General features: G+C 39.8%; 1 protein-coding gene across 12 annotated transcripts in view; it reads left to right on the top strand.

Moving 5' to 3' along the window:
* The window catches only part of LOC100030849 (myotubularin-related protein 3), a 220,522-nt gene that overhangs the window by 171,348 nt on the left and 25,172 nt on the right, over window positions 1-24,002 (top strand). For all 12 annotated transcript variants that reach the window (XR_008917276.1, XM_056821515.1, XM_056821516.1 and 9 more), the window contains 3 exons: window positions 4,001-4,097; window positions 10,227-10,340; window positions 23,364-23,569. Coding sequence is in view for 11 of the 12 variants with exons in the window: in XM_056821515.1 (XP_056677493.1) it covers window positions 4,001-4,097; window positions 10,227-10,340; window positions 23,364-23,569 (417 nt within the window). In the remaining variant the exon portion in view is untranslated. The remainder of the gene's footprint in view (window positions 1-4,000; window positions 4,098-10,226; window positions 10,341-23,363; window positions 23,570-24,002) is intronic.

Here is a 24,002-nt window from a genome sequence, read left to right as displayed (position 1 = left end):
TAAAACAGTACTCATTTTTCTAATATCATCCTTATACTACCCAGAATAGTGTAGCACTGCTGGGCTTTGTTCAGGTTTCTGGTTTACCCTTATTTGTATTCCTTTGTGTAATAGTGCAGGGAACTGTGCCAAAAATTTGGGAGTGATGGTGACTGACTGCCTAGACTAAGCCAGTTGACCTATTTTGTAGTTATTGGCATGGAATGGTTGGTTATATGACCTTTACCTAGCATGGTTGAATGTAGGTTGTGGCCCAAGCATTCTTTACTCACTGAAGATGAAAAGAAGCTTTTCATAAGCCATATTTATATATTTTCAAGTGATGTCTGGCATCTAGGTGACCTGGCTGATTACTTGAGATCACAAACTCAGATATGGAGAAGTGGGAATTTGTGTAGTCTTCGAGTAAGTAATTAGCAAAACCATGGCCTTTTATGAACACTAGAGTGTGCAGCCTGTTAAATGGCGAATGGGCCATGGAGGAGCAAAACAGGAAAAGATCTTTAGTCACCTAAGCTAGGTTTGTCATGGTCTTCATTTCACTCTCAGATCTGCTTTGAATGAAATCCTTAAATGGTTCTCTAAATTTCATTTATGACATCTGAAGCTTCCTTCAAATAATATGAGATCTAATTTTGAGTCTTAAAATGAAGATGAATATATGCCACTTTTTTTTTCTCCTTATTCTCCACTCTGTGACTTTATTGTAGGAAATTACAATTAGAGAATCATCAAGCTGGAAGGAATTTGGGGGGCTATTGAAGTTAAACTTTTTTTTTTTGTTTGTTACAGATAAGGGAATTGAGGCTACCAATCTCAGATATTCTGACTCCAACTGGGGGCCCTTTCTACTCTATCACTTGGCTTCTCTTTTCTTTCCATGAAGAATTGGAACTTCAGAACTGAGTCTAGAAAGTCTCACCTGTTAGGCCCAACTCCTTTATTTAGGAGGGGAAATAATTTCTGATTACACAGTAAATTAGTGTTAGTGTCAGGATGAAAACCCAATTTTTAATGTACAATCCAGAGTTTTTTCTACTCTTCTTCTTGCCTCTATTTCTCTTCTCCTCTCCCTTCCCCCCACCCTCATGTATTTACCATATTAGGAGTGTCCATATAGGTGAACAGCTGATTCTTATATGATTGCATTATAGGTAGAACTACCTTTTTCTTTTTTTCTTTATTTTTCTTTATTTCATTTTGCAAAGCATATTTCTGTATTAGCCATATTGTTAAAAAAAAAAAAACCACCACCACAAATAGTCAAAGTAAAGAAGTTTGTTTTTTTTTTTTAAGTATACTTTAGTTTTCTTTCAGAGTTCCTCAGTTCTCTCTCTGGAGGTAGATAACATTTTCCTTCATTGGTTCTTTGGAATTATCTTGAATCATTGCCTTGATTCTGTCTCAAGCTTTTTTTGCACTGCCATTTTCAGAGCTTTTTCTGGGGATTTCAAAGTTTTTGGTGATTCCAAGATGGTGTGATCTAGGGAGGGATATTATCATTGTTTTCTTGGTCTGCAATCTGGTCCTTACCCAGGAAGGGCTTCTGAATCCTTGGAATTGGAACTGATACTTTCTCAGGACCTCTCCTTCCTTGGGATCAGAAACAATACTGTTGCTCAGGGCATTTGATCTTTGAGGTTGGAAGTAATATTGTCCGTCATGGCTCCCATCCCCTCTTGACTGAATGTGTTCCTTTCTGCTCCTGAACTATGACCCAGGAGTGGGTATAGGCTAGTGATGGTGAACCTTTTAGAGATGGAATGCCGGGTCGTCCAACCCCCCCTCCCCCAATACCCCAGACTAACTGCTGTGCCCTTTCCCCCTCTCCCCCAAGTCCCTGGTGTGCCCTGCCCCGCTCTTACCCCACAAGGGGAGGGAAGAAGTGCTTCCATTGGGCTGTTGGGTGGAGGGGTAGATGCATGGTAGAGAGGGGAGGGGAACAGTTCCTACTAGAGTTCCTCTGCTTTTCTAGTAACAGAATTGGAGGGGGGCATGCCCACAGAGAGTGCTCTGCATGCCATTGGTTCACCATCACTGGCATAGGAATTGTAGTTGCCAGATAGCATTTAGTACTGTGTCCACTCATAGCATGGGGTAGCCTATAATCCCTTTCTAACCATTTGCCAAGTCCCCATACCATCTCTGACTTAAGAGCTTCTGAAGCTGTGCCTACTTTTGTCACCAACACCTAGTCCCATCATTGGTAAGATGAGCTCCAGGGTAGCTTTTTTCCCCATGTCATAGATCTTTCTTTTCACCTAGTTATTTTGGACTGCAAAAATGTCTTGCTCTGACCTTTTATTGGCTTTGCCACCTCAGGATTTGATTTGAGGTATTATTTCAAAGTTGTGTGGAGGGGAATGTTGAGAGAACACCACTTTCTCTACTCTACCATGTTGACTCTGTCTGGAAGTCTTCAGAACCACCTTTTCCTTCTATGGATGCCATGATTTCATGGCCTGCAATGCAGTAGATTGCTGTAGGAGGAGAGCAAGGCAAATAAAGGCCAAAATCCCTGGGAACATTGTGGCGCTGATTTATATTTGGTTTAAGGCTGGCCCGGGTGGGTCAGATGACCTTCAAGGGACTTTCAGACACCAACACTTAGTGTTTGTCACCTAAGATCATTGGGAATCTTTCCCAGTATGACCACATAGAATCTAGGAGGTTAGTTTGTGCCTGACATGGAAGCTGAGAGGGAGCCCAGTTATTCATTGTTTTTTCTTCGTCTTCATCATGATCTTAGCTGGATGTTCTTGGGTGAGTTGTATTAAATTAAATAATTAAAGCTGGCTACATTGGTTCATTACTAAGGTCACTCACTGCCTCTGCCCCCCTACATAGGTGGAAACTTGCTTCTCCTGGCACAATCCTCCATGTGGCAAAGACTCCAGGGGCTATTTTGAAACCAGAGAGTCCTTGGACTTAAAAAAAAAAAAGACACTCAAGACTTAGGCTGCTACTTAGCTGCTCACAACTTCTACTTTATTCAGTTATATGCAATTTTGTTCATTTGGGGGATTTACATAGCTTCTTAGCTCTTAGAAAGGGAACAAGATAAATGAGACTTTGCTCTTGTGATATTTCCTAAGGCAACCAGACCCATAGTCTTAGGTTTATGAACTAGCTGACAGAATTACAGATGGTAGTTTCATTCAGGTAATTTTTTTCCTATTTTGAAACTAACTACTTTGTTTATAAATCCTTTCTGAAAATGGCTTAGATTTAGCCTATAATTGTCTTCTTGAATCCCTGGACTCTGCACACGGGAGAGGAGGAGGCTTACAGGAATTTAGAGGAGTGAGGAATGTTAGACTTCATTGCTGCCTCTTTATTTCTCTCAAAAAGAAACTCAACCCATGACTGCTAATGCAGTCCAGTTCCCCTAGTTTGGCTAGTGGACTTCCATATGGGCAGCTTTTTACCCAGCCATTTGTTGTTTGCTCAGTGTCCCCTGGGCCTGATCACACTAGTGCTCTTCATCGAAGGCCTAGTCATTATGCTGTTTTGGGACATGCCACCAGTTTCTCGGGACATGCTGCTATAGTCTTACCTGGTAGCAATTATTTTCTCTGAAAAGCGGGAGAGCAGAGTCTATCAACGTTATAATGACGATCATTAGGCAGCATTCTAGACTATCTAGGAGTGGAAGACATGAGCTAAACAAACAAAACACAAAGAGTTACAGGAGGAATCATCACAACAACATAAGCAGGGCTACAAATTGAGGAAAACACAATGTGGTTTATACCAGTTAACAAAGGAATAAAGTGATTTCTCTCTTGAATTCTCCCATTTCAATTGTTTCTTTATGGTCTAAGCTAAGTTCCTAAAAGAGAAAAGCAAACTACTCCAAAAACAGGCTCCAGGGATTCAAGAAGACAATTATAGGCTAAATCTTATTTTTATTGCTATTGTTGAAGCTGCTCTTTTGTCCTACCTTCTTGGTAGCATGGAATCCATGCCTCACTTCTTCTCATTTGCTCTTGGTCCCCAGGGGAGCACGTCACAGCAAGATTCAAAAATGAAGTTGAGCGGATGGGTTTTGATATGAACAATGCCTGGAGAATCTCCAACATCAATGAGAAGTACAAGTAAGTTATCTGGGTCCCCATGGATTGCTGGTTCATGGCCAAATGCCTGTGTTAAAAGTACCAGCCCTTGTGTGGCAGATTATTTGAACTTGGGCTTCTTTCAACTTTATTAAATCTGAATCTGTGATCTTGAAAGTATTAATTTATACTTTTTAAACTCTTTGCCCTTGCTGCCATCACTGGAGAAAGATAGTGGAAGTGTCTGAGTGAAGACTCGACTACAACCACATGTTGGATATATTGTATTGGGGATTTTCATTCCAGGTTGCCTGAGCCGGGCCCTGAGGGTCCCTCCCATCTCAGAGATTCTGGCATACTATTATTTTGTATGTGTATATATAATATACAAGTCTGTTTAAAAGGGGACAGGAAGGAGAAAGGGAGGGAGAGAGAAAATGAGTAAATTCCCTTTTCCTGCTAGGTTTTTGTATACCATAAAACAGGTGGTTATATAATAGGTCATATTTTCTCTTAAGAACACTGTTATATGCAAATCAAAACAACTCTGAGGTATCACCTCACACCTAGCAGATTGGCTAACATGACAGTTATGGAAAGTAATGAATGCTGGAGGGGATGTGGCAAAGTGGGGACATTAATTCATTGCTGGTGGAGTTGTGAACTGATCCAGCCATTCTGGAGGGCAATTTGGAACTATGCCCAAAGGGCGATAAAAGAATGTCTAGCCTTTGATCCAGCCATAGCACTGCTGGGTTTGTACCCCAAAGAGATAATGGACAAAAAGACTTGTACAAGAATATTCATAGCTGCGCTCTTTGTGGTGGCCAAAAATTGGAAAATGAGGGGATGCCCTACAATTGGGGAATGGCTGAACAAATTGTGGTATATGTTGGTGATGGAATACTATTGTGCTCAAAGGAATAATAAAGTGGAGGATTTCTATGTGAACTGGAACGACCTCCAGGAAGTGATGCAGAGCGAGAGGAGCAGAACCAGGAGAACGTTGTACACAGAGACAAACACACTGTGGTATAATCGAATATAATGGACTTCTCCATTAGTGGTGGTGTAATGTCCCTGCACAATCTGCAGGGATCAAGGAGAAAAAAACACTATCCAAAAGCAGAGGACAAACTGAGGGAATAGAAACACCAAGGAAAAGCAACTGCCTGACTACAATGGCTGAGGGGACATGACAGAGGAAAGACTCGGAGTGAACACTCTGATGCAAATACTAACAACATGGCAATGGGTTCAAGTCAAGAACACATATGATACCAGTGGAATCACGCGTCAGCCACGGGGGGTGGGAGGGAGGAAAAGAAAATGATCTTTGTCTTTAATGAAAAATGCATGGAAATGATCAAATAAAATACTATAAAATTTAAAAAAAAATAAAAAAAAAAGAACACTGTTATAAGCCAGGCCTAGAGATGGGAGGTCCTAGGTTCAAATCTGGCTTCAGACACTTCCCAGCTGTGTGACCCTGGGCAAGTCACTTGATCCCCATTGCCTAGCCCTTACCACTCTTCTGCCTTGGAGCCGATACACAGTGTCAACTCCAAGATGGAAGGAGAGGGTTTAAAACCCCCCCCACTGTTTTGATTGAGTCAGACATTCCTGTCCAACAACTCACCATCTAGTAATTAATCTGATTGAGTAACATTATGTTGTTAAGTTCAAAACAAATCTCCAGCTCTAAGCATCTTTAATCAGAAATATAATTATGTCACACATCCCATAATATGGGCACATAAGGTACCTCTTACACATTGATTATACCAAGGTCTCTGGTCTATTATAAAATCTATTCAAAAGATCTGGGATTTCACTGGTGGTGGCTACTCCTTCCTCCCACTGAGAGGATAATCTAATGATTATCTGTGTGTGCTGCGTGCTAAGTATTGGGGTATAAACAGAAAAATGGAGGCATCTCTTCATTCACAGTTTCAGAAGAAGAAGGGGATATAACACATTTTCACAGTGAATATATGGTAATTTTTGAAAGAGTGGACTGGCAGCTGGGAAAATCAGGAAAGTCACAGTGTTGTTGAAGGTGTAGCTGGAGCTATGTTGTGGAGGAAACTGAATATTATCAGAGGTTCAAGTGAAAAGGGAGGTCTTCAAGTACAAGCTGAAAGGGACTTTTTTGGCTTGGTTCTGTTGGCCAAAATGTGCTCTGAATGATGTCCTTGTCTACTTGCAAACCCTGTGATTCATTCACAGCTCTCCAAGGAAGTTCGGGTTAATGTAGCCTTTTCTCATAGTCTTATTTTCCTATTATATCCAGGCAGAGACAATTCAAACTTCCTGTTTCCTCTACAGCGTCTGGAGTCAACCTCAGTGTTTGAAGGGAGCTATTTGAGCAATTCATACTTAACTGGAAAGATAAAAAAGCAAAGATGAAGTCATTAGCTATAACCTTTTCATGAGAATTGGTAAGATTGGCCTTTGTATGGCTTCTCCATCTTTGATGTTGGGGGAAATGGAAGGAGAAAGGATCAAACCATCTAGTTGACTTTCATTTCAGCCAAGTTTTGTTTTTAAAGTTGTTTGAAAGCTTAAAAAATGAGGACGGTGATTTTTAAAATGCTTTGACCTAGGAAAGTGATACATTCAAAAGCCAACTGGTAGAAACCTTGGTGCTTTAAAAATTTACTGTGGATTTAGCAAGGCTAGACAGAATCTTAAGTTACCTTTGGTTTGTTGGAATTCACTGTTTTCCCATTTAAGATATCTTTAATTGGGTTGCTTTTGAAGATTTGAACCTGAAGCCATTTTTAGAATTAAACAAATCCATTTGCAGATAGGCTTATTTCTACCTAAATGCATTTATGACTGTTTAGGGAAAAATTTTTTTTTGTAGCAGTTAAGAGGCAGCTATAAATGATAACTTGTAGAAATTTATCCTGATAACAAAAAAAACCCAGTATTTATAGATGCTGTTTTGTATTTAATTTGGCAGTGTTTTTTTTTGAAAGCACCTAAAATAAAAACAAAAGGGTTTTTTTTAGCCTTAGTTCTCTTTCTAGGCAATTAGTTAATAGGTTCTTCTGCTTCTAGCGCTGAAAGGGACCTTAGAAGTAGTGGGGCTAAAGAACATGTATCACATAGCCTGCCCAGTCACTGTAAAGGGCTCTGACTGCCCAGAAGTGATGTGACTTGCGTGGGATCAAAACAACTATCACCTGAGCTTCTGATGGCCTTCTTTCCTGGGCCCTACTCCTTCCCTGACCCTGTGCTTCTGTCACTGATTGTGCTCAAATGATCTCCATGGAGGCTTTTTTAAAATGGTAGAAGTGGAATTTAGAGAAGAGACTGTGAGTCAAACTGGCACATATTCAACTTTGTTCTTAGCACAGATGCCCTGAGAAATCCTCACTGAACTGGTCCATCTCCATTCTGTCTTTGCCTTTGTATTTGGTTAGTTGGTAGTAGTGGTGATGATTGTTGAGGGTATGTTTTATTTGTAAATAGGATTATAAATGGCCATTAGTTTCCCCAAAATATTATCTACCAGTTTCTCTGAATGTGAATTTTAAGGTGTTTAATTCAGCTTTCTATAATAGCAACATGCTTTTTTTTGGGGGGGGGAGACAGTTTTTTTTGTTATCTTTTTTTGGGAGGGTCAATTTCAAATATTATTTCTTGGTTACAAAAATCATGTTCTATCCCTTCCTCCTCTCCCCCTCCCTTCCCATAGCCGACATGCAATTCCACTGGGTATGTGTCCTTGATCAGAACCTATTTCCATGCTGTTGATGTTTGCACTAGGATGTTCCTTTAGGGTCTATATCCCCAATCATGTCCCCATCAAACATGTGATCAAGCAGTTGTTTTCCTTCTGTGTTTCTACTCCCACAGTTTTTCCTCTGAATGTGGATAGTGTTTTTTCTCGTAGTTCCCTCCAAGTTGTTCAGGGTCACTGCATTGCCACTAATGGAGAAGTCCATTACATCTGATTGTACCACAGTGTATCTGTCTCTGTGTACAATGTTCTCCTGGTTCTTCTCCTTTCACTCTGCAATTCCTGGAGGTTGTTCCAGTTCACATGGAATCCCTCCAGTTCAACATTCCTTTGAGCTTAATAGTATTCCATCACCAACATATACCACAATTTGTTCAGTCATTTCCCAATCAAAGGGCATCCCCTCATTTTCCAATTTTTGGCCACCACAAAGAGCACAGCTATGAATATTCTTGTACAAGTCTTTGTGTCCATTATCTCTTTGGGGTACAAACCCAGCAGTGCTATGGCTGGATCAAAGGGCAGACAGTCTTTTATCAAAAGCCCTTTGGGCATAGTTCCAAATTACCCTCCAGAATGGCTGGATCAGTTCACAACTCCACCAGCAATGCATTAATGTCCCCACTTTGCCGCATCCCCTCCAGCATTCATTACTTTCCTTTGCCAATCTGCTAGGTGTGAGGGTAACATGCTTTTCTTATTGCCTTGTGAATTAAATATTGAATAGTATTCTTTCTTTTCATTCTGTAGATGTGAAAATTGAGTTTTCTAAAAGTTATATGACTTGTCCAAGGTTATCACAGCTTGGAAATGCCAAAACTCAGATCAAATTCAGGTCTTTAGAGAACAAATCCAGTGCTGGCCACATACTTTGGCATCCTCCCTTGAGATCTATTGTCCTAGAGACTGAGAACAAGACACAGAAAATAGTGACTAACTACAGAAATACAGAAGACCTCAAAGTCAGACCCCCACCCAGGGCCTTGCTTTTGTCTTTCTCTTTTGTTGAAAGGAAGCAAAAGATCATCTATGCAGTCTGCTGAGAACATTCCACCACTTGAGAACCTCCTGTGCATTCAGGATGCTCTTGTTCTGCCACCAGTGGCATCATCTGGTCTAATTTGAGAGCCAATAATTAATTAGGGAAGAGCTTTTCCCAGGCACATTGTGTTTTCTTACTACTGTATGGAGAGCTCCCCGGTCTAGTAGGAAATAATTTCTGTATTTATTGCTTTAGTCTTCTTGTTATCCAGGATAAGGTAATATTATAAATGGGCACATATTTTAGTCAATCTATAGACCCCAGGCTTCAACTTAAGACCTATTGTCAGATCTCCTTGTTTTCTTTATATCAACAAAAAGCATATTGGCTGATTCTTGCAGGCTTCTGTAAAGTATTTGGAATTGTGACTTGGATATCTTGGACCGTGAGTTCTTCTTCTGTTCAGTCAGTTCCTCTGACTAAAGCCCAAAATATTGATCTCTGCTGGCTAATTGCTTTTTAACTTCAGGAAGTCATTCTTTTTTGACCCAGCTTTGTAATATATTTCTAGCTTCTCAGGTTTGAAGGCCTCTGTAGTTGAGCAGTACCTTTGACAAGTAACCATCCCACTTCTACTTAATGACTTTTAGTGAACCAGAATTTGTCCTGTCTCTCCCCACTCAAGGTTTCCCATTCTACTTTTGGACAGTTCTTCTTGTTAGGAATTGTTTTCTTACCTGGGACTGCCTCCACATCTCATCACCACACATAGCCTAAAAGGGCTCCTGAGATGCAATAGATAAATAATAAAGCAATCTAATGCTTAGGCAGTGGGAAGGAGGGATGCTGAGGAAGAGAGACCAGTGTTGCCACTCATGCTCATCTGAGTCTGCTGGGGAGGATTCAGTACCCTGGGAAGTCAGAAGACCAAGCTTTGAATCTAGGCTTGGCCACCCCAAGACAAATGATCACATAACTCCCTACTTCTCCTATCTCAGCCTCAGTTTCTTTATAATATGGGAATAATAATTCCATTACCTGTCTTATAGGGTTAGTGTGAGGAAAGTGCTTGGTCATCTGTAAAGCCCCTTAAAAATGGGCACTCTTGGTGGTAATGCAGCTGAGTGGTTCAAAGGATAGAATATTGGGCCTGGAGTCTGGAAGATCTGAATTTAGATATGGTTTCATGAGCTATGTGACTTCGGGCAAATCACTTCACAACTTTGCCCAAGTTTTCCCAATTGAAAAATGGGAATAATAGTATTACTTGCTTCCTAGAGTTGTTGTGAGGATCCAATGATAATTAGAGCATGCTTATCATAATGCTTGGCACTCACAAGACAATATATACCTCTATTTTGTCTAGTGCCATTCTGAGGGCTCAGCCACTGCCCTTTGTCAGCACCTGTAAAGTTTCATTTTCTATCTTCATTTATAGACTGTGTGGCAGTTACCCACAGGAACTCATCGTGCCAGCCTGGATTACCGACAAGGAGCTAGAAAGTGTAGCAAGCTTTAGGTCTTGGAAACGCATTCCTGCTGTGGTCTACAGGTAAGTGGGAGAAAAGGTACTTTTTGTCTTTCTTTACAGAGTCTTCATAGTCTGTGTTACCTGAAGGTACTGTTGACTTTCTTCTGACTGGGTGGGGGCTGAGGAGGGGGAGAAAGACTGAGTGAGGCTGGAGATGTGATGCTTTTGAGAACCATAGCATCCAGCAACATGAGAAGAATACTTGCATAGTTGCTGTGGGTTGGAGTTACAAAATAAATCAAAAGAGTCCTGTTGCTAGAAGCCTTCTGTAAGAATTAAAATTGGGTTTGACTCAATCTGAGAGTTCTAAAAGTGAGATTGTGGTCACTGTTTATAAAATATTAGCCCTTAAGTCAAAATTACTGTTAGCAGTTTTATTTACAACAAGGTAGAGATAGCGAAAAGTGGAAAATATAGGAAAGAGATAAAGCCTGGTCTAGCCTACCAGCCCTAAGTGCTTCTCTGGCAAAATGAAGTCCAGTTCAGCACCTGGGGGACTTCCCAAGTCCCAATCTCCAGGTGGATTTCCCAGTAGTCCTCAGCCAGAAGTCCTGGTGGTATCTTCAGCCAGAATTCCACCAATGCAGAATGACTTCAAGGAAATTTGTGTGTCTTCAGCTCTACTCATCAATGCAGAATCCAAGGGAAGAGTCTCTCCAAAAATCAAGGCAGGAATGGTTTCCAATGAAGCAGTCTCTCCAAAAACCAGGGAAGGAAAGAGTGAATCTTGTCCTTTGGTCTTGCCCTTTATAATCCTACTTCTGTGTCACTTCCTTTCTCTTTCTCACTTCACGGGAACCAATCACAGCCTCCCGATTTGCCTAGCACTTCCCAAAGAGGCGGCAGTGCTTTGTGGCCTTTGGGGTTGTGAAACTATTAAGTGAGTTCTCTTACTTAATGGTTAGCTAGGTACTAAATAGGAGTACTTTAGGTTCTTGATTTGATTAAATTAAAATATGCTGATTGATTACACACTAAAAATAAACTAAGAGAGTCTAATTATCTCTGTACAATCCCCCTTATGATTCTGTTGGGAGATGAGCATGTTGAAATCTCCTGGATTTACATGCCTAGTCTTCCCAATGAATCATTTCACATATCCTGTTTATAACTCTAAAGATCTTTTTACTAGAGGTGTATATAACATTACACTAAGGAGAAATTAAAATAATCAGAGATAAGGGGGAAATAGAAGAGAGAGGGCAAAACCAATTATTGGTAAGCGCATTGACAAAAAGCCAATTGGGGGCAATCCCCTTTGGGTTAAGAGTTTACATTCAGAATAAATGTGTTCAGCCCCCTTTATTTCAATTAGTTATATCCAAAGTTCATTCTAGATCTTTGATGCAGTGTGTGGTTTCTGCAGGCTTCTTCATGGCACTTTCTTCAAATAGTTCACTTTCTTAATTTGAGGAGTTAGCAAGTTTTTTTTCTGAAATTTCTCTCAAAATTTTTTAAATTTGGGTTTTATGAGAATTATACACCTCTGATCTGTTACCTGAAGCAAGGGTCCCTTGTAGAGTATAGGAAGAAAATGACACTGTCTGCAGAGAGCTTACAGGCAAAATGGAAATAGAGAAGATGGTTACATGGCATGACAATACCAGTTATTGGGCAGTAATCCTCAGGAAAGCAGTTCTTATTTTATGTGTGTTTGTGTAAATAACACACAACCACCCTGGGAGGTAGGTGGTACATGTGTGATCCAGGTTTTAGAACAGGCATCTGAGGTCTAGGCCAAGTGTACCTTATGAGGCATCCCACAGTAGGAAGGTTTTTTATTAGAGTTGGAAAATGCAGAAAATGCATGTGCAGAGAAGGGACTCAAGGGGTCTTAGGCCCAAGGAGAGAGCGCTGGGCTGCATGAGAGAGGCTCCCTAGAGGGAAGAGAGTTTGCTACTGCTACTGCTATGAGTATGAGCTGCAGACCAGAAGGGAAAATTTTGATCAGTCACTATTTGACTTTGGGCAAATTCTCCAACCTGAGATGGTTCCCCTCATCTCTTATATGAAGGTGTTTGACTCCACAGTCTCATCTAAAGTTCCTTCTAGCTCTATGTTAGCCGAATTTGGGTTGGGGTGGGATGGGGCAGAGCAGAGGGCTAGGTGCTACTTCTGGGAGAGGGAAGAGGGATCTAGGTGTGGAGAAGGCTCTTCCTAAGGCCAGGGTACAGGGCCAGAGCCACATTGTCGGGCATTGATGATTATTCAGTGATGATGGGGTGAGCAAACTTTGAAAGGAAGCGCACTTGCTATGGCAGCCAGGTGCACTGTATTGGCAACTGGAGTCAGGCCTGTTCCGTGCCCCCTTCCTTCATATGCAGCTTAGTGAGAACACAGTACCATCAGATTTCTCTTTTCTCTGGAGTTTTTCCAGTTTCTCTTCATTAGAAACCAAAATCCATTTAAAGGGCAGAACAGTGGAGAACTTCATACTGTGGCTCTGGGTTCTAGGTTTAGCCTTGCTTCTTAGTACTGCCACTGAGAGTCACTTATCTGCGAGGCCTCTATAGTTTCTTCCTGTTTAGATGTCTGATGTGTTGAGTCACCTAGCCTCTTTCCAGAGACCTCTTCTGTCAGGTGAAGGCAACAGCTTCCCTACCTTGAAGGCACATTGGAGGAAAGGGACAGTTATGCTGGGGAAGGAGTGGCTCTGACATTGGGGTGATATTATGGAGCCAGACTCTTAAGGACTTGTCTCCCATTGTTTTATTTCACCCTCTGGGCATTGTATCTCCCCACTGGATTGGCTTTGTCTGCCTTTGTATAGCACCTGGGACTGGGCCCTTCCAACCCATGAGGGAGCTACTCCTCCCTCCCTCCCTCCTCCCCCCAAATATCCCTCCTGGAGGCCAGGTCAAAGCTGTGGCCATGAGATCATCTTGTCCCTGTTAGCAACCAGGAAGGGCAGACTTTGGGAACCTGCATAGCCATCTGATTCATCAGCCTTTTTTCCCCACTGAGTCACCCAAGGCCCTCCAGAGGAGCCAGGGAGGACCCTACAGGGGAAGGAAAAGTTTCCTTTTCAGCAAACTTCAACAGCTTACTCACCAAGTGACCACTTGAAGACCTCCAGTGATCAAATTCCCCAGGAAGTGTTTCCCACATAAGTTTTATGTGGCACTGATTTCTTTCCCAGGAGCCCTTTCTTTACTCCAGACTCCTTCAGCCTGTCCTCATGATGAAATTTTGAGGGTCCCGACCTTCTTGGTCAGCCTCCTTTGGAAGCAACTTCTCATTTTTTATCTAGAGATTTAGTCTGACCCAAACACAGGACATAAAAACTTCCTTTCTTCCTCCTGGACATCAGACTTCTAGAAAGTCCAAGTTTATGGGCTCTGTGAGCTCCCACATCCCACTGCTGCCTCCAGTGGAGCTCACAGACATGCTGGGGCTGTGCCCCATTTTCTCCGTGCATTTTCTAGAGGAAGAAACCAGGGCCAGAGGAGGAAAAGGACTAACATGTTCAGCCAAATCTTGTGACGTCCTGTCTCAGACCTCTCCCTCTCAATATGTATTTACTGGACTCCTGTGTAGGCAGGTGTGTGCCAGGTACCGGGGCACTCCTAGTGGTCCTCCAGCTAGGGAGGTAGAACAGCTCTTTCTTTGTAGCTGGGTGAAGACCTGGTGGGAATAGAGCACATGAGATGGAAAAGGAGGAGTCAGAGGTCTGGTTTGGGGGTCTGTAAGGGTATAATAAGTCTGGATGATATGGAAGATGGGCAGTATCAGCCCTGGATGGGGTACCTCAAATTCTGACTGTTCTACTAGTCAGGGTGTGGAGCAGAGGTGAATTTCGTCCAGGTCCTGAATCATCTCTATCAGGCATATTGTAACAGAAGAACTGTCCCATCAATAACCAAAGGAAGATGACTTGTGGGCCTTGGGGGGGGCGGGGGGCATGGGAGTCTTGGATGTGACAAATCCTGGGAGATGAGTGCTGCTACATAGTTAGCACTTAGGAAAGGCCATGGATAGTGAAATGGTGCAGAATGGACAGGACTTCCGAGGACAGTGAAAGTCCTGCCCCACTACTTGGTGCTTGGCCAGCTTCTGTTTGCTAAAATGGAAAAGGAACTTTTATTTCTTTTTCCAGTTCCAACAAAGGCAAAAGGGAACTTTCTGAGGGTTACCTGGGAACAGTTTAGCACTGCCAAAGCCAGAGGAAATTTTGCTGTGCCTGACCCACGACCCTAGCTGTAGTGGTGCAGTGCCACCTGCTGTTGGAGAGGTGGTGCCAGGCTTGCTCACCCTGATGGCACAGAAAAAAAAAGACAGTTTGGGCAGTCTCCTTGGGCAGTTGAGTGGCCCAGGCCCCCCCTGACTTTGGGCCCAGATAGGAAGTTCTTTTTCTTAATAAGAGAGGAGTTTAAAAAACTACCAACCACTATTACTATTTATAGTTCTTTGCAAAAATATCCAGGAAGTTAATGTTTGGTTTTAAAAGGAGAATAGTCACCTTATCTCTAAAGTCCCTTTTATGATGTTATGCTCATTTAGACCCATAAGGAAAAGATGTGTAGTGGGATATGGTAATATAGCTCTGTCTTATTTATCCATTTACCTATTAAAAGTTTTTATAACTCCTACAAAAAACATCTTCCCCCGATCTTCCAGAGAGAAGAGACTAGCCTATTCTGTTTGTCTCTAATGCAAGAAATGTATTTTGCATGTGGGAGAGTTTAAGCCCAGTTTGTAAAGTTGCTCCCTAAAGATTAAAGGCTTTTGACGTTAAAAGTGACTATCCCAGACTGACCATGGAGTGTATCATCAGGACTATTAACCTTCAGAAGCTGTTATCAGCCACATATTACTTAAAGATCTTCAGAGTCTGCAGGGCAAGGGAGAGAGGGAAGCACTTTAGGGGGTGTAGGCAAGGATTTTTTTATCCTGTGTTTTTTATTTTTTATTTTTGAGTTCTAACTTCTCTCTCTTACCCATTAAGAAGGCAAGAAATATAAAGTCATGTATATTTCCATGTTAGCCATATTGCCCTCCCTTCCAAAAAAAGCACAAAAAATGCAGTGAAAAAAGATTATGCTTCAGATTTCATTCAGAGTTTTCTCTCTGGAGGGAGATAACAGTTTTCATCAAAAATCTTTTTAAATTGTCATGGGTTTGATTAACGTAGCTAAGTCTTTTAACAATTGATCATCTATATGGTGTTGCTGTTAACATTTACAGTGTTCTCCCAGTTCTATTCACTTCACTTTGTATCAGTTCATATAAGTTTTCTCAGGTTTTTTGGAAACCATCCCACTTCTCATTTCTTATAGCCTAGTAGTATTCCATCATAATCATATGCCACAACTTGTTCAGCCATTTCTCCATGAATGGGCATACTCTCAATTTTCTTTCTTTCTTTTTTTTGGCAGTACAATTGCTATAAATATTTTTTTATACAGATAGGTCATTTTCTTTTGCTTTTATCTCTTTGGGATACAGACATAGTAGTGGTATTGCTGGATCAGAGTCTACACAGTTTTAGAGCCCTTTGGGGTCATAGTTCTCAATTGTATTTCAGAATGGTTAGACCAGTGATGGTGAAACTTTTAGAGACTAGGTGCCATGCTCTCTCCCACCTCCAACCCCCCCCCCCCCCCTGGACAGGGGAGGGAGGAAGTACTCCCATTGGTCTGCTAAGCAGAGAAGCAGATGATGTGAAGAATGTCCTTAGGTGAATGGAAAGTGGGAGGGGAACAACTCTGCCCCAAATCCCTCTGCCTTTCTAGTAATGAATTCTGGAGGGTTAGACCAACTCATAATTTCTGCAGCACTGTATTAGTGTCTCTATTTTTCTACATTCCCTCCAGCATTTGTCATTTACCTTATCAGTTATATTCAAGATGATACCTCAAAGTTGTTCTAATTTGCATTTCCCCAATCAATAAATCTAAAGCATTTTTTCCCTATGACTATAAATAACTTTGATTTCTTCTTAGAACTGCCTGTTCATATCCTTTGACCATTTATCTATTAGAGAATGGCTCGTATTATAAATTTGGCTCAGTTCCCTACATATTTGTGGATTTTTTTTACCACAATTTTATTTTGTCAAATTAAAATTGGAATTTTTAAAGTATATTTCAGGTATGACTATTAAAAGTTAACCAATACTTAAGAAAGTTCTCTTAATAATTTTGGAAATTGTAAAATATTGCCCTGGTATAATCTAACAGTTTATTCTGTTGTGTACATATACATATATGTAAGTACACTGGAAATAACTCTATAGAGTCAGGAAAGTTCAATTTAGTTTCCAGATTTTCCTCACTCTGCATCCTTGGATAGACCCTGTCTATATCTGAACCCCAACTTCTTATCTATAAAATAGGATTAAACTAGATGGTCTTTAAGATTTCTTCCATATCAACATCTTATGATTCTTTTCTCTTTCTTTCTCTTGCTCTCTCTCAAATATTCTTCTCATTTTCTAGTTCACAAAGAGGAAATGGCTCATTCACAGCCATATACTTTTATTGTTACTCTTGGGTTTATTGTGTGTAATTAGAAAATCTTGAACCCTTGGACTTCATCTCCTAGAATCCTTTTCCCTTTGTTCACATTTGCGTTTGTTACCTATGTATATGAGTTCGGTAACTCTGCCTTTTTCTCTCTCTTCTCTCATGACCTCGGCTGAGTTAGCTTTTTACTCTAGCTTTTTTATTTTAGTTATTATTAATAAATCTTATAAAATATAATATTTGGAGTTATATATTAATTTTAAGCTTACAATTACTTTAGTGATTTTTTTCACTTAACAAAAACTCACCTGTGTTCCTTCTAACCCCCACTCCCAGTAGAGAAACAAAGAAAAAAGCAACCCATGTCAAACACATGAACAGAGCAAATTTCTATATTGACAAAATGTGTGTGTAGTTCATTTCAGACTGCATTTTTGTATCCTTTGCCTCTCTATCAGAAGAGAAACAATTTTTCATTGTGAATCCTTTGGAATTATGGTTGGTCATTACTCTGATCAGAGTTCCTAAGTCTTTTAAGAGTCATTTATTTAAAAAAATTTTTTAAACCCTTGCCTTCCTAATCAATGGTATGTGTTGGCCTAAGGCAGAAGAGTGGAACAGGCTAGTGTAGTAAGGAATTAGGAAATATATTGGTTAAATATTGATAAGAACTTTGAGAAAAGGGTCTCTGAGGTTATAGGCAAGACAGAGTGCTGTGCGTGAGATCAGAACTTGGAAGGTAAGAAGCAGATAAAATTCTGACAGTTGGTGACTGAACTGGGAGAGTTACTGACACTTGCTCACTGTCTTCAGTTAGACAGACTCTCTCTCTGACTTCTGGTGAAGACAGACATCCCAGATCTTGCTCTTTGCTGGATATAGGGGAGAGAGAACTCTAAACCATTTGGAGAGGGTTTCCTACCCTCTTTACCATGTGAATTCATCTTGGAGAAAGAAGTTGTCATATCTGTTTTGGTAGAGAACAGTTTTGAAAAAAGATAGCTTGAAGGCCTGTTTGCCTGGACTCTGGGCCATATCAGGGTTACCCATTTGTCAGCAGCTTCTGCCATATTTGGCTGAATAACTCTATGTTCACTTGGAGACATCTTTAATAATAAGAAATTTTAATAAGGATTATAGATAGATTATAGTCAGACAGCATTTTGGGGTTTTTTAGTAATTGCTAGGCAGTTTCAGAATAGTTGGAAGGAAGACAAAGAAGAGTTTGCCATGAAATGAATGTAGAAAATGGGCAGAGATAGTTTCCTTTTAGTGTTAAGGCTTCCTTGTTACTAATCCTTATACTAATATATGTTAAATATAAATAAATTGATTTTTTTTATAAATAGATAATCTCCAAGTAAGTTACCTGATGAAAGGAAGTCACTCTTGGCTTGCCTTCTGAGGGGATAGCTAAAAGATACTTTTGTGAATATCAACAAAGTATTTTACCACAGCTTCCTCCTCAACAACATCAATAATAAATTACTCCAATATTTCATTTGGCGAGCCAGCTATGAGTCAAACCTGCAATCTTCTGAAATATTGTGGATATTTATTGATGTTGTTGAAGAGAGGATGCTGTGGAGAAATACTTTGTTGATGTTCACAAAAGTATCTTTCAGCTATCCCCTCAGAAGGAAAGCTGAGAGTGACTTCCGTTCACCAGGCAAGTATATAAGTTTCTTGGAGACTAAATATTTATATAAAATCTATTTATTTATATTTAATGATATGACTATAAGGATTAGTAACAAGGAAAGCCTTAACACTAAAGGGGAACTAACTTTTCACCCACTTTCTATGTTTGCCTTATGGCAAACTCTTCTTTGTACCTGCCTACTAACACTAAAAAACCTCAAAATGCTATTTGACTACAATCTCCCCATAATCCTTATTAAAATTAACTTAATATTATTAAAGATGTCTCCAAGTAAACATAAAGTCTGTCAGCCTAACATGGCAGAAGCTGTCTAAGCAGAGGGTAACTCTGGGATGACCCAGAAGAGTCCAGGAAAACAGGTCCTTGATCTTTCTTTTCTCAAAACTGTTCTCCATCAAAGCAGATCTGTCACAACTTCTTTCTCCAAGATGAATTCTCATGGTAAAGAGGGAAGGAACACCTCTTCAGTTGCTTTAGAGTGATCTCTCTATATATAGCAAAGAGCAAGGTCTGGGATGTCTTTCTTCATCAGAAACCAGAGAGAGAGTTCTCTCTAACTGAAGCTAGTGAGTGAGAGTCAATAACTCTCACAGCTGAATCACCAACTGTCAGAATTTTATCTGCTTCTCACCTTCTAAGTTCTGATCGCATGCACAGCATTCTGCCTTGCCTACATCCTCAGACACCCTTTTTTCCAAAGTTCTTACCTTATCCATACCTAATCAATATATTTCCTAATTTCCTTACTACAATTCCCCCCTTTTGAGCAATGTCAGGAATGCTTTGCCAAAAGTATTCCTGACATCTGCTCAACCTAAATATTCAATTTCCCAATTTATGCTATACTTATTTTATTCTATCCAAAAATAACAAACCAAATTCCTGATCTTAGATTTAGCTTATCCTATTCTTGCTCTATTCCTGTCTAAGCTATGCTACTCTAGGGATGTTAGTAAGAGAAAAGAATATTATAAATGGAACAAAGCAAACAAAACATACTTAAAATCTCTTGCAAACATGCAAGATGCAAACATTACAAATATAGAAATGCAAAATGGAAACCTTTGCAAAAATACAGCAATAAAATCTAAAATGCAAACTTTTCCAAAAACAGTTACAAAGAACAAATTTGCATTCTAATGCTAGTACATAAAACAACTCTATCTAAAACAAAACCTTATAACAATCTTGCAAACTTTAAAAAAATACAGTTACGGTGTAGCTTATGCTTTTACAAAAAAACAGTCTATGCAAAAATTCTGATGCAAACTGCATTTTAAAAAATTCTATTTGAACAATTCAAAGAAAACTTTTTACCTATGCTAAGCTTTATCCTCATAAAACTGAAAACTGAATCTATTATTCTAAAAAAATTAACTCTTGCAACATTCTAACTATTCACAAATATATACAGAAATCTGTTCTTTACATATTCACAATTATGTTCACTAGTTTTGTATAAAATTTACCCCATTATACACTTTTTGCACATATGTACAAATCTGTGCAAAATTTTACACTATGTATTGCACATTTTTACACACTATGTATATGATATATGTACACATATGTACATAATGCATGTATCTGGAAGATAAACTTCCCCCCCCTTTGAAGACTACATCAATAATATATAACTAGTATTTCACTAGGCAATGGAGGTTAAGTGATTTGTCCAGGGTTGTACAGCTAGGAAGTATTTGAATCCAGGACTTCCTGTCCTTAGACTGGCTCTGTCCACTGAGCCACCTTAGCTACCCCCAGTACTGTTTATCTTTACAGGGTTGTTATTGTGTAAATTGTTCTCTTGCTTCTGCTTACTTCACTCTGTTTTATAAGTCCTCAGATTTCTCTATAGCCATTCCCTTCATTATTCTTTATAGCATAGCAGCAATATTCCATCACATTTATATAACAAAATTTATTCGGCCATTCAACAGTTGATGGGCACCCCTTCAGATATCCATTCTGCTATAAATATTTTTGTATACCCTTAATTAGTTTTGCTTTGGATTAACCTTTTTTTTCCCTCTCCTCTTCATTATTTTCTTCCCTTTTCCTTTTCCCTCCAGTTTTCCTGTTGGGTAAAATGTATTTCTCTACCAAACTTTGGGTGTGTGTATATGTGTATATTCTTCCCTCCTTTGATCAGTTCAGATGAGAATGAAGTTTGCATCATCTGCTTCCTTCCCTTCCTCATTCATATAGATTTCTACTTGCATATATCGGTTACATAAGTTACATAATATTTCTCTCCCCCCACCTCATTCCTCTTTCCCTCCCATTTCATTCTTTGGCCTTCTAATTAGACTATCTGTAACTCCAGATAACTCCAGATGATGATGATTGGGCCCTATATTAGGATGTAAGTAGTTTATCTTTGTTTAGTCTCTTAAGTTTGTTCATGTTTACATTTTTATGTTTTTCTTCTCTTATGTTCACCCTTCAGAATTTCTATTCAATTCTGGTCTTTTCTTTAGGAATGCTTGGAAGTCCTCTATTTCATTGAAAGTCTATTTTTTTCTCCCTGTAATATAATGCTCAGTTTTGTTGGGTAAGTTGTTCTCGGCTGTAAATTTTTATCTTTTGCCTCCTGGAATATCATATTCCAAATTTCATCCTTCTCTCTAGTTTGTTATTGAAACAACTCTTTGTGATCCCATTTTGGAATTTTCTTGGCAAAGATACCGGAGAGTTTTGCTATTTCCTTAATAATTTTATTTTATAGATGGGAAACTGAGGTAAACAGGGCCATACAGCTAGAAAGTGGATAAAGCCAGATTTGAACTCAGATGAGTTATCTTGACTCTAGCCTAGAGCTCTTTCTACTGTGCCACCTAGCCACTCCTCATCTATTATTCTGATTGTGTCTCCTTGATATTTCTTTGTTTTTGGCTGCTAACAGTATTTTTTTTTAACCTGAGAGTCTGAATCTTGACTAATGTTCTGGAGTTTTTATTTTGGAACTTCTTTCAGGAGGTGATTGGCAGATATTTCAATTTTCACTTTGAATTCTGGTTCTTAGAGATCTGAGTAGTTGTCTTTTAAGATTTCTTGAAATATGATATCTCAAGTTCCTTTAATTTTTTAATTTAATTTCAGATTTTTCAATGGTCCTTAATTTTTTTTCTCCTTAATATGTTTTCCAGGTAGTTGTTTTGCTTTAAAGTACCTTTACGTTTTCTTCTTTTTTCCCCGAGTGTTTTTACTTTGCTTTAATTTTTTTTATTGTCTCTTGGAATCATCAGCATTTTGATTTTCAGAGTTTGTCATTTGGGAAAGGTTTTGTACGTCTTGTGCCAAGCTGTTAATTCCCTTTCCAGTTCTTTCCATAGCTCTCATTTCTTCTCCCCCTTTTATCCCCAAAGAACTTTTAATTTACCAAAAAAAAAACAAAACTTAAAACATTTTTAAAAGCTTCATTTTTTTTCTTGCAATTCTAGTAGAACTTGTGCTCCAGTTGTGTATTTGTTTCAAGCTTTGCTTGTGTATGAGTTTGTTGTCTTCTTCTGGGTTTGTGTCTTGAGCATTTTTGTTGGCAATAGCTTTGGGGGCTTCTTTTTTGTTTTTGCTTTCTCATTCTTCCAATCTAATTCAAGACTTCATACTTTAAGAGAATATATGGGTTGGATCTTGGGGAGGTTTGAATGTAGTGTTATATTAGACCCTCAGAGGCAGCTTATTCTAGGAATCTGAAAAATTTTCATTGTTCCCAGAATGGTGTGATCCAGAACAAAGTCTGATCTCTGGTTCCTGGCTCTGAGCTCTTCAAATTGCTGACCTGGGCTTAGGTTTGAGCAGTATGCCTGTGAGATTGCCCCACTTGGGTTTTCAGTATGTTGCGGCTACTGTCCTCTACTTATTATCGGCTAGCTGGCGTTTGGAGATGCTTTTTAAAGATTGGTTTGGAATGTTTCTCAGAGCAGTTTCAGCTTTCACTGCTACTTAGCTGCCATGGCTCTGCCCCCACTATCAGTTATCTGGACGGTTCTACTGGTTCCCAGTGACAGAATTGTTAGATTTCACTTTGTTCTAAGATTCCTGCAGCCGAAACTGAGACTGTGTTCCAGTTCTGAGTTCTGAGCTGTTTCATTATTGCTTTTTTTCTGAACTCACTCCTTGATTAGTACACAACTTGTAACCTGCAAACACTACTTACTCTGAACTACCATCCCTGGATGCAGGTTCCCCGCAAAGTTGTCCTTGAGTTAGGAACCCAGAACTGAGTAGTCAGTCAATGGCAGGGCTTCCAGTTGGCACCTATTCCTCTACCCTATATGAGTTGAGGCTCTTCTCTGCTGGATCTGGGACCTCTTCTTGCTCTGATGAATAGCTTTTTTCCTGAACTCTGGTCCCAGTGTCTCCCTATGCCAGATAACCTGGACTAAAAAAAACCCAACAACTCATCTTATGTTTTTTTCCCCATTGCATTTCCTGATTGGGATTTAGCCTTGTGCATTTTCTAGTTATTTGCACCTATTGAAAGGAGTTCAGCGAAACTTATTCCTTCTCCTTCACCATTGCCCTCACAGTAATACATTAAATGGCAGACTAGGCCCTTGATCTCCATTCTCTTGATCCTGAGCCTATCATATGCTGTTCGGTCATTAATTAGTTATGTAATGTTGAATAAGATAACAATGACCTTTCCCTTCAAATCTTACATAGCACAGTGCAATACCCTTACTAGACTCATTCTCCATCTCTTTTAGCCTTTGGTTTCCTTCTCTGCAAAATGAGGAGCAACCTGGCTGCAGCTCCACCACTCACTGATTTGACTTTTTTCCAGGCTTATTATCCCACCTGAGTCCAAAAAGACTTAAGATTGACGTTGGCCTATGTTTACAGGAAATGCCTCCTATGGGATTTTACATTCACCAAATAGTGAGATCTCTTATTTGCTTGTTCTTTAATTAGGCACCAAAGTAATGGGGCTGTCATTGCTCGTTGTGGGCAGCCTGAGGTCAGCTGGTGGGGCTGGCGGAATGCAGATGATGAGCATCTTGTGCAGTCTGTGGCCAAAGCTTGTGCCTCTGACTCCAGGTCAAGTGGTGGGAAAATACTCAATGGAAATTGCTCTCGGGAGTTCTCCAATGGAGGTGACCTTTCAGATGTGGAATTTGGTAAGTTAATGATGATTTGTTAAGGGGCTTTGAGTTGAGTATGAGAGCATGAACGGAAATAACCAACCATTTGCTTGACCAAATTAGGCATTGAATCTTAGTCAAAAAACCATGCAATGGATGTTGTGGGAACCAGAAGTTTTGGGGGTTTTGTTAAATGACTGAGCAGAAGACCCTTTTTTATTTAAGTCTTGTTGAAAATCTTTCTGGAAGTATTTTTTTTCATTGTAAGTTATTTATTTAGTCAATTTAGAACATTATTCCTTGGTTAAAAGAATAATATTCTTTCCCTCCCTCTGCTCCCCTCACCCTTCCTGTAGCTGATGCGCAATTCCACTGGGTAGTACATGTGTCCTTGATCAAAACCTATTTACATGTTGTTGGTATCTGCATTAGGATGTTCATTTAGAGTCTACATCCCCAATCTTTCTGG

The sequence above is a fragment of the Monodelphis domestica genome, chromosome 3 (genome assembly GCF_027887165.1).
Source record: "Monodelphis domestica isolate mMonDom1 chromosome 3, mMonDom1.pri, whole genome shotgun sequence".
NCBI lineage: Eukaryota > Metazoa > Chordata > Mammalia > Didelphimorphia > Didelphidae > Monodelphis > Monodelphis domestica.
This window is presented reverse-complemented; position numbering and strand designations above follow the sequence as displayed.